This window comes from Kogia breviceps, chromosome 10, assembly GCF_026419965.1.
Source record: "Kogia breviceps isolate mKogBre1 chromosome 10, mKogBre1 haplotype 1, whole genome shotgun sequence".
NCBI lineage: Eukaryota > Metazoa > Chordata > Mammalia > Artiodactyla > Physeteridae > Kogia > Kogia breviceps.
The window spans coordinates 31,369,482-31,384,577 of NC_081319.1; the positions used below are offsets into that span (position 1 = coordinate 31,369,482).

At 43.9% G+C, this 15,096-nt stretch overlaps 3 protein-coding genes across 19 annotated transcripts in view; 1 reads left to right on the forward strand and 2 right to left on the reverse strand.

Annotated features, from left to right (window-relative positions):
• Window positions 1-1,345, reverse strand: part of KCTD6 (potassium channel tetramerization domain containing 6) — a 56,342-nt gene extending 54,997 nt beyond the window's left edge. For 2 of the 4 annotated variants that reach the window (XM_067043790.1, XM_067043791.1), the window contains exon 1: window positions 1,150-1,330. The gene's annotated coding sequence lies outside the window, so the exon portion shown is untranslated. Of the gene's footprint in view, window positions 1-1,089 lie in introns of all 4 variants that reach the window. The other 2 variants (XM_067043792.1, XM_067043795.1) reach the window with 2 other exon arrangements.
• A 45-nt stretch (window positions 1,346-1,390) lies between these two features.
• Window positions 1,391-7,286, forward strand: PDHB (pyruvate dehydrogenase E1 subunit beta). Of its 2 annotated transcripts, XM_059076240.2 has the most exons (10): window positions 1,391-1,563; window positions 1,663-1,716; window positions 2,914-3,021; window positions 3,112-3,174; window positions 3,278-3,313; window positions 3,703-3,988; window positions 4,729-4,839; window positions 5,186-5,277; window positions 6,346-6,487; window positions 6,795-7,286. In XM_059076240.2, the coding sequence occupies exons 1-10, from the start codon at window positions 1,522-1,524 to the stop codon at window positions 6,938-6,940; spliced, it is 1,080 nt and encodes a 359-aa protein (XP_058932223.1). In that variant the 5' UTR covers window positions 1,391-1,521; the 3' UTR covers window positions 6,941-7,286. The 2 variants fall into 2 exon arrangements, with proteins under 2 accessions (XP_058932223.1, XP_058932224.1); XM_059076241.2 differs by lacking the exon at window positions 4,729-4,839 and having other exon boundaries at window positions 1,460-1,563.
• Window positions 7,287-7,744: 458 nt separating this feature from the next.
• The window catches only part of PXK (PX domain containing serine/threonine kinase like), a 76,031-nt gene continuing 68,679 nt past the window's right edge, over window positions 7,745-15,096 (reverse strand). For 2 of the 13 annotated variants that reach the window (XM_059076238.2, XM_059076237.2), the window contains exons 18-19: window positions 10,578-10,614; window positions 8,848-9,129 (exon numbers count right to left, since the gene is read on the reverse strand). In XM_059076238.2, the coding sequence (XP_058932221.1) occupies window positions 8,943-9,129; window positions 10,578-10,614 (224 nt within the window). In that variant the 3' untranslated portion in view covers window positions 8,848-8,942. Of the gene's footprint in view, window positions 9,130-10,577; window positions 10,615-13,177; window positions 13,216-15,096 lie in introns of all 13 variants that reach the window. The other 11 variants (XM_067043798.1, XM_067043800.1, XM_067043801.1 and 8 more) reach the window with 11 other exon arrangements.

Below are 15,096 nucleotides of genomic sequence, written 5' to 3' on the forward strand. Positions count from 1 at the left end.
AAGGATTAATCTCCAAAATATACAAGCAGCTGATGCAGCTCAATATCAAAAAAACAAACAACCCAATCCAAAAATGGGCAAAAGACCTAAATAGATATTTCTCCAAAGAAGATATACAGATTACCAACAAACACATTAAAGGATGCTCAACATCACTAATCATTAGAGAAATGCAAATCAAAACTACAATGAGGTATGACCTCACACCAGTCAGAATGGCCATCATCAAAAAATCTACAAACAATAAATGCTGGAGAGGGTGTGGAGAAAAGGGAACCCTCTTGCACTGTTGGTGGGAATGTAAATTGATCCAGCCACTATGGAGAACAGTATGGAGATACCTTTAAAAAATTAAAAATAGAATTACCATATGACCCAGCAATCCCACTACTGGGCATATACCCTGAGAAAACCATAATTCAAAAAGAGTCACATACCACAATGTTCACTGCAGCACTATTTACAATAGCCAGGACATGGAAGGAACCTAAGTGTCCATCGACAGATGAATGGATAAAGAAGATGTGGCACATATATACAATGGAATATTACTCAGCCATAAAAAGAAACGAAATTGAGTTATTTGTAGTGAGGTGGATGGACTTAGAGTCTGTCATTCAGAGTGAAGTAAGTCAGAAAGAGAAAAACAAATACCATATGCTAACACATATATATGGAATCTAAAAAAAAAAAAAAAGTTTTGATGAACCTAGGGGCAGGAGGACAGGAATAAAGACACAGACGTAGAGAATTGACTTGAGGACACGGGGAGGGGGAAGCGTAAGCTGGGGCGAAGGGAGAGAGTGGCATGGACATATATACACTACCAAATGTAAAATAGCTAGCTAGTGGTAAGCAGCTGCATAGCACAGGAAGATCAGCTCAGTGCCTTGTGTCCACCTACAGGGGTGGGATAGGGAGGGTGGGAGGGAGTCGCAAGAGGGAGGGGCTATGGGGATTATGTATATGTAGAGCTGCTTCACTTTGTTATACAGCAGAAACTAACACGCCATTGTAAAGCAATTACACTCCAATAAAAATGTTCTTTAAAAAAAAGAGCGAAAAGACAGTGCTTCCAAGAGAACTTACGCTCGCCTGTAAGATTGTAAATCCCCAGTCACCAAACTGTGTATAAGGGCTACTTCGTACCAAAGAATTTCAGCGCCTGCAGAAGCCTGGCCTAATTCTGAAGGTCCCTCGGCCTCGAGTTATGATTCTTACAGTCTGGTTTTTGGTCCCCGCGACCCACGTAACAACACGCAGGGACGTGCTCACGGCATTCAACCGGCGCGCCAGCAGCCGCCAGCTCTCAATAACGTTGATCCCAGGCTGCCTCAGGCTGAGTGGCGTGACCCCCGACACTCCTCCTCGGCCCCGCCCCTCTGCCTCCGACGCCCTGGGGGGCGGGGCACGCAGACGCCGTGCCCTGCCATTGGCCCGCGCCGGCAGGGGAAATGGAGCCTGACTCGTCCGCGTCTCTGCTGTGTTGTCATTCGACGGCGGCTAGAGGACACGGTCAAGATGGCGGTGGTGGCTGGGTTGACGCGGAGACCCCTTGAGCAGGTCGGCAGCGGCTTTCGGGCCCATGACCCTGCGCGATCCCTGCCCAGTCTGCGTCCCCTTTGAGCATCCTCTCTCTCTCTCTCTCTCTCTCCCCGCCAGGTCTCCGGGCTGCTGAGGAGGCGCTTCCACCGGACCGCGCCGGCTGCACTGCAGGTAACTTGGCCTGGACGCTAGCCGGGCCGGCGAGGCCCCTCCCCCCGGCGCGGAGGCTGGGGCCGCATGTCACCCGCGCGAGGCTCAGGGGGATCAGATGTCCGATCTGAGGGAACTAGACTTGACGCTTCTTCCCTCACCCTCCCCTTTAAAAATTTTTATTGTGGTAAAATATACATAACAAAATTTACCCTTTTCAACTGTATATGCCGTGGGACTAAGTACATTCACCACGTTGTCCATTCACCACCAGAACTTTATCATCATCCGAAACAGCAACTGTACCCATTGAACAATAACTCTCCATCTCCCATTAGCCCGTGGTAACCTCTATTGTACGTTCAGTGCCTATTAATTTATTCTAGGGACCTCCTATAAATGGAATCATACAGCATTTGTCCATTTATGTCTGGCTTATTTCACTTAGCATGTTTTCAAGGTTCATCCATGTTGTAGCATGTGTCAGAATTTCATTCCTTTTTAAGGCTGAATGATATTCCGTTGTAGGCATATACCACATTTTGCATATCCATTCATCTTTGATGGATATTTGGGTTGCTTCCACCTGTTGGATTTGTGAATGAATAATGCTGCTGTGAACATTGGTGTGCGATTATCTGAGTCCCTGCTTTTCAGTTCTTTTGGGTCTATATCTAGAAGTGGAATTGTTGGATTGTATGGTAATTCTGTGTTCAACGTTTTGAGGAATTGCCCTCTCTTCCCCTTTTTGTTACTGGAGTATTCTACCAACCTGTGTAGTAAAATAACTCCTACATCCTGAAGGCAAAGTGTTTGGCAGTGCCTGGCACCTAGTGACCACTCAATATGTAGTATTATTTAGGCTTCCTTGACTGGTCTCTGCCCCACAGTATACCAGATGTGGAAATAAAATTACCTAGTACACTCTTCTACTTAGGAAGCCACCTATGAGCTGGTCTGGCCAGCAAGCAGATTTCTTAAGCTTAGGTGCATATCAATAAAGTGTTCAGTGTACTTCTTATTTACACATCCAATCAAAGATTGGTTATGAGTGATACAAATGTTACTTTTTGAATTTTTTGTACTTTTGAAGAGAAGCCTGTTCTAGTGATAGTTTTTACATTGTGTGCTGTGGGCAGCCTAGGTCGAGAGAGAGAATCTCAATAGTATCCTAAGTAATGCTGTAGCTTATTGACTGCTTTCCCATACCTGTGACAGGTGACAGTTCGTGAGGCTATAAATCAAGGTATGGATGAGGAGCTGGAAAGAGATGAGAAGGTATTTCTACTTGGGGAAGAAGTTGCCCAATATGATGGGGCATATAAGGTAATCAAGATACATGAAAGCTATACAGAATTGAGGTGGCCATTTGCCCCCAGTACAATTAAAAGTAATGGGGTCATTGCTTAATTGTAGGTTAGTCGAGGCCTGTGGAAGAAATATGGAGATAAGAGGATCATAGACACTCCCATATCTGAGGTAAGCCTTCCATCAGGAAGCAGACCTTTGAGGGGCATGTCTATTAAAGTGTACTGTTCTAATTTTTGTGGATTTTTACTTATGTTTGTGTTTTACGTTCTAGATGGGCTTTGCTGGAATTGCTGTAGGTGCAGCTATGGTATGTAGTCCTCTTTATGAATCTTATCCAAAGCGATTACTTTCAACATGACCATTTAAAAACATTGCTTGAATGTTGGGGGAGCGAAGTGGTGTTTGCCACTCTAAATTGCTGTTTCTAGTCTTTTTTTTTTTTTTTTTTTTTTTTTTTTTTTTTGTGATACGCGGGCCTCTCACTGCTGTGGCCTCTCCCGTTGCGGAGCACAGGCTCCGGACGCGCAGGCTCAGCGGCCATGGCTCACGGGCCCAGCCACTCCGCGGCATGTGGGATCTTCCCAGACCGGGGCACGAACCCGTGTCCCCTGCATCGGCAGGCGGATTCTCAACCACTGCGCCACCAGGGAAGCCCTGTTTCTAGTCTTTTTAACATCTATGTTTTTGATTTGACAGGCTGGGTTGCGGCCCATTTGTGAATTTATGACCTTCAACTTCTCTATGCAAGCCATCGACCAGGTTATAAACTCAGCTGCCAAGACCTACTACATGTCAGGGGGCTTACAGCCTGTGCCCATAGTCTTCAGGGGGCCCAATGGCGCCTCAGCGGGTGTAGCTGCCCAACACTCACAGTGCTTTGCTGCCTGGTATGGGCACTGCCCAGGCTTAAAGGTGGTCAGCCCCTGGAGTTCAGAGGATGCAAAAGGACTTATTAAATCAGCCATTCGGGATAACAATCCAGGTCAGTAGCGTGATGTGTTGTGGGTCTCTTTAAAAAAAAAAAAAAAAAAAAAAAAAAAATATTTATTTATTTATGGCTGTGTTGGGTCTTCGTTTCTGTGCGCAGGCTTTCTCTAGTTGCGGCGAGCGGGGTCTACTCTTCATCGCGGTGTGCGGGCTTCTCATTGTCGTGGCTTCTCTTGTTGTGGAGCACAGGCTCTAGACACACAGGCTCAGTAGTTGTGGCTCACGGGCTTAGTTGCTCCGCAGCATGTGGGATCTTCCCAGACCAGGGCTCGAACCCGTGTCCCCTGCATTGGCAGGCAGATTTGTAACCACTGCACCACCAGGGAAGCCCTGTGGGTCTCTTTTGAACATTAAAGAACAAAAATGAAGTATCTGCATTGAAGGAACCATTAAAGACTTCTAGTTAGGCTTAGACATATCATATCAAATGTTAGTGATTTACAGATATAGTAAAGATAGGAAAAAATGTGGTGTTCTTATTTCTGATTATAACGGGGCCAATTAGATACCACAGAAGTTTGCTGCATACCTACAACACCAGTTTAACCCGATAGATAAAATCAGGATCACCCAGACTACAGATGTCTGTACTTAAACCATTCTCAAGGCTACTGGACATGATAGGTATGAGGCTTCCTAATCAGCACAGTGAAACTTTTCACAAGCTGAATGATAGTGTTGCATATACATTTTTAGTCATGTAGTTACTTTGGTTTAAATGTTTATATTTTGCAGTGGTGGTGCTAGAGAATGAATTGATGTATGGAGTTCCTTTTGAACTTCCCCCAGAGGCTCAGTCAAAAGATTTTCTGATTCCTATTGGAAAAGCTAAAATAGAAAGGCAAGGTAAGAGAAATTAGTATACATGTAAACATTATTTGTAATCTGTGCCCTCTATTTATGTTGGTCAAATTCCGTCTAGAAGTCACTGCCCTTTACTTTGACTAGGAAATTATAGGATGAGTTCAAGTTTAAAATGTGTCATGCCCTGATTGCGCATATATTTTTTCTTTTCTAACTCTTGGTCCAGCAGATTTGTATTTCATTTCTAGGAAGGCTGCCACATTCCTCATCTCGCTGGAATGTAGTTGAGTTTAAGATTCTAAAATGAAGAAGAACCATAGCTGGCTGCAGAGCAGGACAGTGTCTTTGGTTACAACCTGACCTCTTATCTGTGACCACTTTGTTTCAGGGACACATGTAACCATAGTTTCCCATTCAAGACCTGTGAGCCACTGCTTAGAAGCTGCGACGGTGCTATCTAAAGAGGGAATTGAATGTGAGGTGAGTGGACATTCACTTTTTCTTAAAGAATCAGAGGACTTCCCTGGTGGCGCAGTGGTTAAGAATCCGCCTGCCAATGCAGGGGACGCAGGTTCGAGCCCTGGTTCGGGAAGATCCCACATGCCGCGGAGAACTAAGCCCGTGCACCAGAACTACTGAGCCTGTGCTCTGGAGCCTGTGAGCCACAGCTACTGAGCCCATGTGCCACACCTACTGAAGCCTGTGCACCTAGAGCCTGTGCTCCACAAGAGAAGCCACCACAGTGAGAAGCCTGCACCCCACAACGAAGTGTAGCCCCCACTTGTTGCAACTAGAGAAAGCCCACGCACAGCAATAAAGACCCAATGCAGCCAAAAATAAATAAATAAAAATAAATTTATAAAAAATAAAAAGAATCAGAAAGGTCCCTTTAAGACCCAGAAAGAGGCGTTTGAGTTCTATAACAGGTTAATTAGGTATAAAATCTTGCTTTGTCACTTAGTTCTGCCTCTGCTTAAAGCTGGGAACCTACTTGCTTTTCAAATACCTAGCCTTCTACCACCTAGGGTCTGGATCTTTTTAGTATATGTTTTGTCAAGTTAAGATCCAACCTTGGAGCTGGAGTTTTGGAGAAGGGGAAACTTAGAAGTCATCGAGTCTAACCCTTTCATAACCAGGAGGTACCACTTCCCAGTCACACTTGGGCATGTTACGTTCTCTAAATCTCTGTCATCAGCTATAAAAATGAGGATAATACATTTACTGTCCCGTCAGGGTGGTTGTAGAATTATACTTAGTGTAGTGCCTGGTACAGGGTAAGCGGTCACATGTTAGTTATTATTTTGATGAGGAGGAAGTTAAGGCCAAGGGAGGATAAGTGAGTTCTATAAGTGAACAAAGCTGCTTGTAGTAGAGATAAAGATTTTTGTTTTAATTACAGTTTCCCTTTTGACACTTTATTCATGAATGGGCAGATTATGTTTCCCCAGACCCAAAGATTAACAGGAAACAAGAAAGGAAGTGGCATTTTGGGGATAAGACTATATTTGTGAGGAAGTGGCTCTGTAAAGCTATTTATTATCTGTTTAGGTGATAAATATGCGAACCATCAGACCAATGGACATTGAAACAATAGAAGCCAGTGTCATGAAGACCAATCACCTTGTAACTGTGGAAGGAGGCTGGCCACAGTTTGGAGTAGGAGCTGAAATCTGTGCCAGGATCATGGAAGGTATTTCAGAGAAACTGATTCCAGAATAGTTAAACCGTAATAAACGCTGTGTTACAGGACAAAACAATCAAAAGCTAGGGGTGGTCAAATGACTTGAATTTTCAACTTGTCAGCTTGGTATTTTTCCTTTGGGTTAATGTTTAAAAAAGCAAGACCAGAAACAATTCTCTGTAATTAGCATTCCTTTCAGATTTCAGATTTCCTTCTTCAGATTTTCCTTCTCTGGGCAGCCATACCTGCTATGCTGTGGTGGTGGTGCTCAGCTGGTTTTTCATGCCTCTCTTATTTGCGCCTCCTTCCCTCTTAGGCCCCGCGTTCAATTTTCTGGATGCTCCTGTAGTTCGTGTCACCGGTGCCGATGTCCCTATGCCTTATGCAAAGGTTCTAGAAGACAACTCTATACCTCAGGTTAAAGACATCATATTTGCAATAAAGAAAACACTAAATATCTAGCTTGGACTTGAATTTCAAGTCATTGGGATTTCCTTAAAATACTTAATGACATTTCATCTGGATTGTCCTATAAGACCTTTTGATTTGTAAAGTTATGTCTAAAGCAACAACACAGATGTTTTTGTACTGGGAAGAAGTTTAAATATGTCCGTAGAAAAAGTCTCCACTCTCCTGCCTAGGTTCCACGCTTTTTTTGTCTGTTACAATAGCCATGTTCTTTGAATAAAATTAATGTAAAATTTTACCCTCTCACTAGAAGGAAAAGGTATAAATGTGGCAAGAGTCCTGATGAAAGATATCTCCAAAAAAAGATAACTTATATGTAAAAATAAAAGCATATAATCTACATTTACTGTTAGACTGTTTTGATAAGGAATAAAGGAATTCCTAACTATGACTAATTGTATTTTTATATTCTTGAGATAATAAATGTGGGATAGTTCTGTTAAGAAATTACTGCCATCAGGAACTAATCAGTAATCATTAATCTCCTAAACTGCATCACTTACTTAAAACAGGAACTTGCCCCCCGACTCTTCAAATGCCTAATTCTAGTAGGTTCTCTTTAAAGCTAAACCAAAATCTGTGTCAGGTATTTTTCCCACTGCCAACAAACACACGTTCTGCCATAGACTGCCCTCTTCAGAAGTTGAGATGGAAAAGATAGATTTAAATTAGTTATAGAAGCATACAAGTGGTACTTAATTAAAACAGGAAGACAGGGTTGTTAGCTCTTATTAATTAAGAGGGAAAATACGACACAAAAGAAAATAGAGATAGAATAGGTAGGGAGGAAACTTTAGAAATACTGTGTGAATCTTTTCTTTATATTTACCAAAGTTACTACAGAAAGTTCCCATTTAAAATATCTAGCCAAGCTACAAATAACACATTTTCTAGACATGGTTTATTTTAATAAAAAATACAGCTGAACATTTATCACAGATTACATGAAACTATACACAATGACATTCTCTCTGCATAGTAACCAACACTGATGTGTGTAACTTGAATTTTTAGATGGATTATTTATAATCCTTTAAAGTGCAATTTATTTAAGGGTTTAAGCAAATCATAGGATAAAGGATCTTTCTAATAAATGAGTAACATTAAAAAGATATATTTGGATAAATCTTTGGAAAATCAGAACTGATTTTGCCAGACATACTTGTGTTGTAATAATAACCCACCTCCACAAACACCAAACTTGACTTAATTGCTGAGGATTAAGAAGATCCTCTAATTGGCAAGAGCTTTTTCTGATGTCAACTTATTTTGTCTGTTCAATACATACTAACTAAAAGGAACTAAGAGTCTAGAGTAGTTCCTTTAGCAACCCTGAGCTCTATAACCACAATGGAGTTCCTGTTTGAACTTAAGAGACTGTTAGGAACTTCCCCATTCTACTTGAAGGGAAAATGAACTCAGTTGCTTCTCTGACTCTCAGCGACATAACTATGCTTTGGGCTACAGTGTTAATGTCTAGGATGAAATTAAGGTAGCAAAAATGGGAGCTATCTAAGAAATAACCAGAAAATGCTTTAAAATACAGAAATGAACTATGAGAGGAACATTTCTAGGAGCTGTCTGATGGTATAGGAGGGATTGCAACATGAAGGCCATTCACCGCTGTGACTTTATTGTCATTGTTTTTGTTTTTTGTCCACTGCCTTCTGTTGGTGGAAACAATTGATTCCTGAACGCTGCTGCCACCAAAAGATGACCATTAGAGGAAGAGCAAGACTCCTTTACAACAGTAACAAAGGAGCAAACTACTTCTTAAGGCAGCAATGCCAGCCTGACTTTATTCTACTTGAAGACTATTTCCCTCTTGAAAAGCCTCTTACACGAGCATCTGCAAAGTCGTATGTGACTGTACTGGCTCAGCAATTATTCATCCAGATAGAGGGTACTTTAGGGGTTGGAAGTGGAAGGAAAAACAAAACAACTTTTCCCTCCAAGTGTAAACACAAAGCTTTAGCCGATCTTAGGAGCGCTATGATCACAGGTTTCGGCTTTCCTCAAAGTTCCTTTTTGGAAATTCTGGATGGAGCTGAGTAAGGCCCCTCGGCTCACGCCATTCACAGCCTGGGGCGGAAGCTGTGTGGGCGCCTCTGTGCTCGCAGGAGGCAAGGGAGCTGCTGGTGGCGGAGGTGCAGGTGGAGGAGGTGGGGGTAATGCAGACATCCCTGTGGAGGAAAGGGCACAGTCAGTATCTCCACACACCCTGTACCCGTGCTACTGTTCAGTCCTGGGCAGAAAGGACTTCGGTGAGACTGCAAATGTTTTCCCTCAAACGGGCCAACACACCTTGTACTGTGTGATTTTTTTTAAAATACTTGAACAAGAAACGTAGAAGCATTAAAGGGGAATTAATTAAAAGTTGCCATTTCTCACAAGTAATAGTCATGTGAGAAAAGACTGAACAAATATCACAGATTACATGAAACTATACATAGTGACATTCTCTGCATAGATGAGGCTCTACTTCCACTTCCAAACTAATCATGGTCCCAAAAGAAAATTTCCATTAGCTACTTTTTCCAGGTTCCAGGCAGCTCCACCTATTCCTGAGCTAGCAATTAAAGACAGACATCTATATGCATAGAGCTGGGCTACTGGAATATCAATTACTAGTAAGGGATGAACGGTTCTTCAGCTCCTCCAACACACACAATATTTGAAGGACGTGATTTAACAGAAAATGACAAATTAACACTTAGGATTCTCGGCAAGTAACCACTGTTTGCTGGGTTATGGGCTCCCCAGAGGCATCCATCTTGAATAATCATTTCCTATTAGGTTGCATGAAAAAAACATAAAACGCTAATGTTAGCAATGCACAGCAAGGCGCAGAGGGCTTTCTCTCTCCAGCAGTGGTATTCTCAGGGAGGAATCTTCCTCGAGCACCCGTGTTTCCACTGTGGCCCAACCCAGGGACAGGATGGAAATGCCCTAACCCTGTATCTTTGCTGAAGTGTCAGGGGAGACTGGAATGCCGAGCTCTACCCTGGTGGGCAAGGAGAAGGAAACTGAACAGGTATCTGAAACCTCCCTTAGCTTTCAGAAACACGAACATTGGGCGCTCGAATTTTATAGTTTTGAATCAATGAATGAATTGTCCTCTTGGGACAAAATAAACACTAGATACAGAAAAAACCCTGCTGGGACTTCCCTGGCTGTCCAGTGGTTAAGACTCCGTGCTTCCAGTGCAGGGGGGCATGGGTTTGAACCCTGGTCCAGGAAACTAAGATCCTGCATGCCGCAACTAAGAGCCCGTGTGCCATGTGGCATGGCCACAAAAAAACCCAAAAAACCCTGCTTTAAAGAACTTGCCTGTGTCACAGTTGCCCCATTTCCTGTGACCCTTGCAACTCCCCGTGACTCCACATCTCTTTGTAGTCTTACCCTCTACCCCATCCCAGTGCTACCACAGAAGACATTCTGCTAGATGGCTCCCCTACCACTTCGCTCAAACTGCTACTGAGCTGTGGTGATACTAGGTAAACACACCAACCGCGACTTGAGTTTATATGGATGAGTGGTCAGGATCATCCATAAAATACTTCAGTAAGTGCAACCTTTTTACCAACTGTGATAGGCAATAGTTAAAGCATTGTATTTCATAGAAAACCACTTACCTTCCTTTACATCTTTACCCAAACCTAAGGCAGCTGAAATTAAAGAATCACACAGATGCACACACTCATGCTCTGCAATCTTGGAATTCTCAAATAATAATATAGCAATACAAATAAACATAAATACAGACAAATGAACAAAATGTAATTTTCACTGGTTCTGTACAATAACAACAAATGAATGAAGTTCTATTATGTTCTATGCCAAGGTGGATTATGGGGAAATGTTCCTGGCTTTACGTTATAGGGTTACAGAGATAAAAAGGACTTCAAACCTGAAATGACTGTTGAGATGAAAACAGCAGGGAGAGTGTGTGACATAAGCATTCCTCTGAAGGGGGTTCTTGGAAAGTGACCCGTAAAATACCAGGAGGAGGGGAGATGGCCTCAACTGCAGAGCCCGGAGGACTGAGTGGGCTCCAGTGCCCTCCCAGCTGCCCCCTCCCCTTCCCAGCACTCTCACCCAATGGCCAGAAAAGGGCAGTGGAATCTGCTTGACATGTACGGCCCAACATGTACCCGAATGAGTGCCAGCATGTCTGCCTCCCAGCTTTGTGCTTTGACCCTGGCAGAAGAGTCAGTGCGGGTTACAGACGAGAAGACAGGGCTACAGTAGCACTTTGTTCCACTAAAGGCATAGAATTGGCCATCCAGAGACTGCAAGTCTTCTAGCCCAGGATTCTCGGAGGCTAGAGATGGGCCTCAGGAACTGGACTTGGGTACAGGCTGCTATCTTGGCACAGAACTAAACTGCTCGGCCCTCGTGAAGAACCATCCCTTGACTTCGGCCTCATTACTAGGCACTCAAGATTAAAAGTGCAAATTCACTACCACAGAGTTTGGAAATTGGGGGGTGGTATTCCATAAATGGATCTTCATCTTCCAAGTAAAGGCTGAAATTGTCTGAATGAGTCGCTTTGAATATGTAGGCAGCATAAATAAATACACTGTCCAAAGTGCCACAGGGTAGCCTGTACCTATAATAGGATGCCGAGGGCTGTGTGAAAGGAGACTATGCCCATCCAAGAGGAAAGAGCAGGTCACCCGCGGTCCCCTCACAGCGGCTCAACCAGTCGTAAAGTGCACGATGTCCCATGAGGTCCACCTTTCCTCACTGGGCCTGCAACAACTAGGGCAGATCCTGATATGTATGATTAGGGCCAGGAGCAGCTCAGAACCCTCTGGAAGGGGAGAGGAGGTCCAGGTCTGAAGGTCAACACTGGACGAGGCAAGAACACAGACCCAGGGACTCACAGTCTCTGATTACGGGCCCCATCAATTTTCTTTTTTTAAAAGTTTTTCCTTTTTGCCTCTTCTGTCGTCCACAAAATTCCTTTAAAGGTTCACTGGAGCTTAAGCTACAACACGTTGGTAATGATGTGGGAGGGGGGAATGTTAACAAGGGTCCAAATTCAGAGTTGACTCTTTGGCCTGGAGCAAACCTGGGAACACTTGCCTAATGCCCGGGCTCCCCACTCCCCAAATATGAGGGGGCGCCCCCCCCCAGAGGCCTCCTATCACCCTCATCCCCAGGCCGCAGACAAAACCAGATTCCGTGTCAGACTGATTGCCAAATGAATTCACCCAGCTTTGAAAAACATTGGCCTGCAACACCCCAGGATGAGGGATGCTCCGAAACAGCTTACCTACAGTGATCACCAGGTCAGCCCTGATCTCTCCAATCTTACCTTCTCTTAGACAAAAACCCCAAGAGCCAACTACTCCACCCTCCCCAGAACCCCAGATGGGAGCCTGGAAATCCAGCGGAGGCCCTGGAACAGGCCACAGACTTGCAGCAAGAGCACAGGTTAGATCTGGGTAGGAATGTCTTGCCAGAAACATCCTCCCCAGCCCCGTCAAAAGGACGTTTGAGGGTCCCCCTGCCTTGGGCCAACTCTGACAGTGGGCGGTGTACTAGTGTCTGCGGCCTGGGTTCCTTTGTGATCTCCACACACATCAGGGGAGGCCATACGGCCTCCAGACCAACACCACACCTACCAGCTACCCTCGAGAGTGAGTGGAGGGCAGCGACCCCTGGAAGAAGCAGGCAGGCCCCAGCTCTCTGGAACCGCCTTGGCCTCTTACCTCAGAAAGATGCGGAGGCTGTACTCATGTCCCAACTCAAGTATTGTTAAGGATGCTTAAAAAAGAACTGTTTTTCCCTACTGTCAGTTATACAAGCCGTAAGTTGCTTCCCTGTGACCAAGAACGCAACTGTCCGGCGCGTTTCCCCCTTTGTCAGAGGAACAAGGAACCAACACGTTTGCAGCAACAGGACTGTGAGGTGCTGGTTTCCAAAATCAAAAGATACCAAAATGCCATGCAGTTGATTTACAGATTTTAGAGCTCTATTTTAAAACTAAAATCAGAGTGAAAATGAAGATTTTGAAGGTCATGATGAAAATGAAATGAATGTAAATGAAGTCACTTGGGTGCTTTTTAAAGATGCTGTATTTCATTTAAATATTCAGAAAAGGAAATCGTCTCGAATCTGCTTTCCCATTTGTTCATCACTTCAGTGAGCTAGACACACTGGGTCCCACTTCACATACAGAAACAGAGCATCTTTAAAGTTAGAAAAATCAGTATAGCTTACTTTACCGAAAATTCACGTTCAAAATGGTGCATGCTCTACTGAAAACAGCAAAGAGAGAGAGAGAGAGAGAGAGAGAGAGGGGGGACACAAGTCATTATTCAGATTTTAGTGTCATTTAATCAAATAGTAAGAGACAGTAAAATATTAGTCTGAATCACATGCTGATTATTCTCACTGCCAAACTAGGATATACTTAAGTTACCCACAAGCACTGGTTCGTAAACATGACTGTGACCCTTTTAGAACACGGCAAACAAACAGAGTAACTAATGAGTCACTTTCCTCTTCATTCTTTTTTTTTTTCTTTCTTTCTTCTGAGATATTTTTAGTTATTTACAAGCACAGCACTCACTTAAGAAGACCCATCACGGTTTTACCTCCCCTGAAAAGCGGAATGGGTACTAGGAGCGTACCTAGTGTACTAAATAAGGACAGTTTATCAAGAGGGGAGAAAAATTAGAACTCATCACTTCCCCAAGCAAGTCTTCTATGGTCTAAAATAGAGATTTGTCTTTTTGAAGTTGGGAAGAGCCAGAGCACAGGGGAGTCTAAGGTGGGGCCCCTGGGCAGGAGCCTGAGGCCTCTCCCCTGAAGACAGCGGGCTCCAGACGCTGAAGAGGGCAGTGAGCAACATTAGCTTACCTAAGGCTAGAAAACCATTTAAAAAAAGGATGGGAATTCCCTGGCAGCAGTGGTTAGGACTCAGCGCCAGACTGGGGAACTAAGATCTCACGAGGCCCGAGGCGCAGCCAAAAAACAAAAAACAAAAAAAAGGCAAACATTTCTTCCTATCTTCTTTTTAACTGACTGGATTCCAGGTTAATTGTGAAAGATAACTCTTTCCCTGACGGTGAATCCCAGCGTTCCAAACCAATGGGCCACACTGCCCAGAGGAGAATCCTTTCAGCGAGGCCCATGTGGGGCAGGGCAGGCTGACCACTGCTGAGCTGGGGGGGCTCTGGGTGGATGCTGGGGACACTGCCTGCCCCACCCCCAGCAGCTGAGTACCCTGGAGAGGAGCTCACACACTTGGGCTTGGAAGCGGGGAGGAAGGCAGGGAGCCGGCAGGAGAGCAGAACCAACACGCTGTTCGGAGAAGCACTACAGGGCAGACCTGTGTACCCTGAAGATGGAAACTGCTTTTTGTTTGGGTAGCTTTGAGAAAAAGAGGCAGTTCTTAGGGCCAGAGCCATCAACTGTGAGCCTAGAATGGGTTTCAGACTTTGACCTGGCTAGATAAATTCTGGAAGCTCCAACATTCTAAATGAATTCATCTCTTCTTTTGCCTTACTTATTCCTTTTCTTTGTAATTTATTATTTTTTTTTACTGAAGTATAGTTGACGTACAATATTATATAAGTTACAGGTGTACAATATGGTGATTCACAATTTTTAAAGGTTATAATCCATTTATAGTTATTATAAAATATTGGCTATATTCCCTGTGTTGTACAATATGTCCTGGTAGCTTATTTTATGCATCATAGTTTGCGCCTTATTTATTCTTAACCCTCCTTCCTGTTATTCAAGTTCTCAGTCACTCTGTGCCCACAAGGCCCTGTTTTCCCTCCTCCAGCTCTCCAGATATGAAACTTCCCTCTCTCTCCAGTCATGCTCAGACTGGGTTTCTACAAACTTCCAGCTCTCTCTTCAAAAGTACTGCTTAAAATGATAAACTTCAAGCAAGAAGGGCTAGAATTCTCTTGCAAGGCATTTATAGCTTATACTTGACAGTACTTTACAGCTTATAAAGCCCTGTTGTGTACATTATCTACCTCATAAAGACCAGACATTCTCTTAAAGGACAGCTTCAAAGTATGGAAATTACTTGTCCAAGGCCACCTGGAAAGTGGTGGAGCTACGACCCAAGCCCGGGGTTTCTAACTGTTCTTTTGGAGCTCTTTTCACACCAGCCAAGC

What these genes read in the sequence shown, in the direction of transcription:
- PDHB (XM_059076240.2), top strand. Translation starts at nt 1,522, where the DNA reads ATGGCGGTGGTGGCTGGGTTGACGCGGAGACCCCTTGAGCAG. An exon ending in CCGCGCCGGCTGCACTGCAG is followed by an intron (nt 1,717 to 2,913) that starts GTAACTTGGCCT and finishes TACCTGTGACAG; the next exon opens with GTGACAGTTCGTGAGGCTAT. An exon ending in AGCTAAAATAGAAAGGCAAG is followed by an intron (nt 4,840 to 5,185) that starts GTAAGAGAAATT and finishes ACTTTGTTTCAG; the next exon opens with GGACACATGTAACCATAGTT.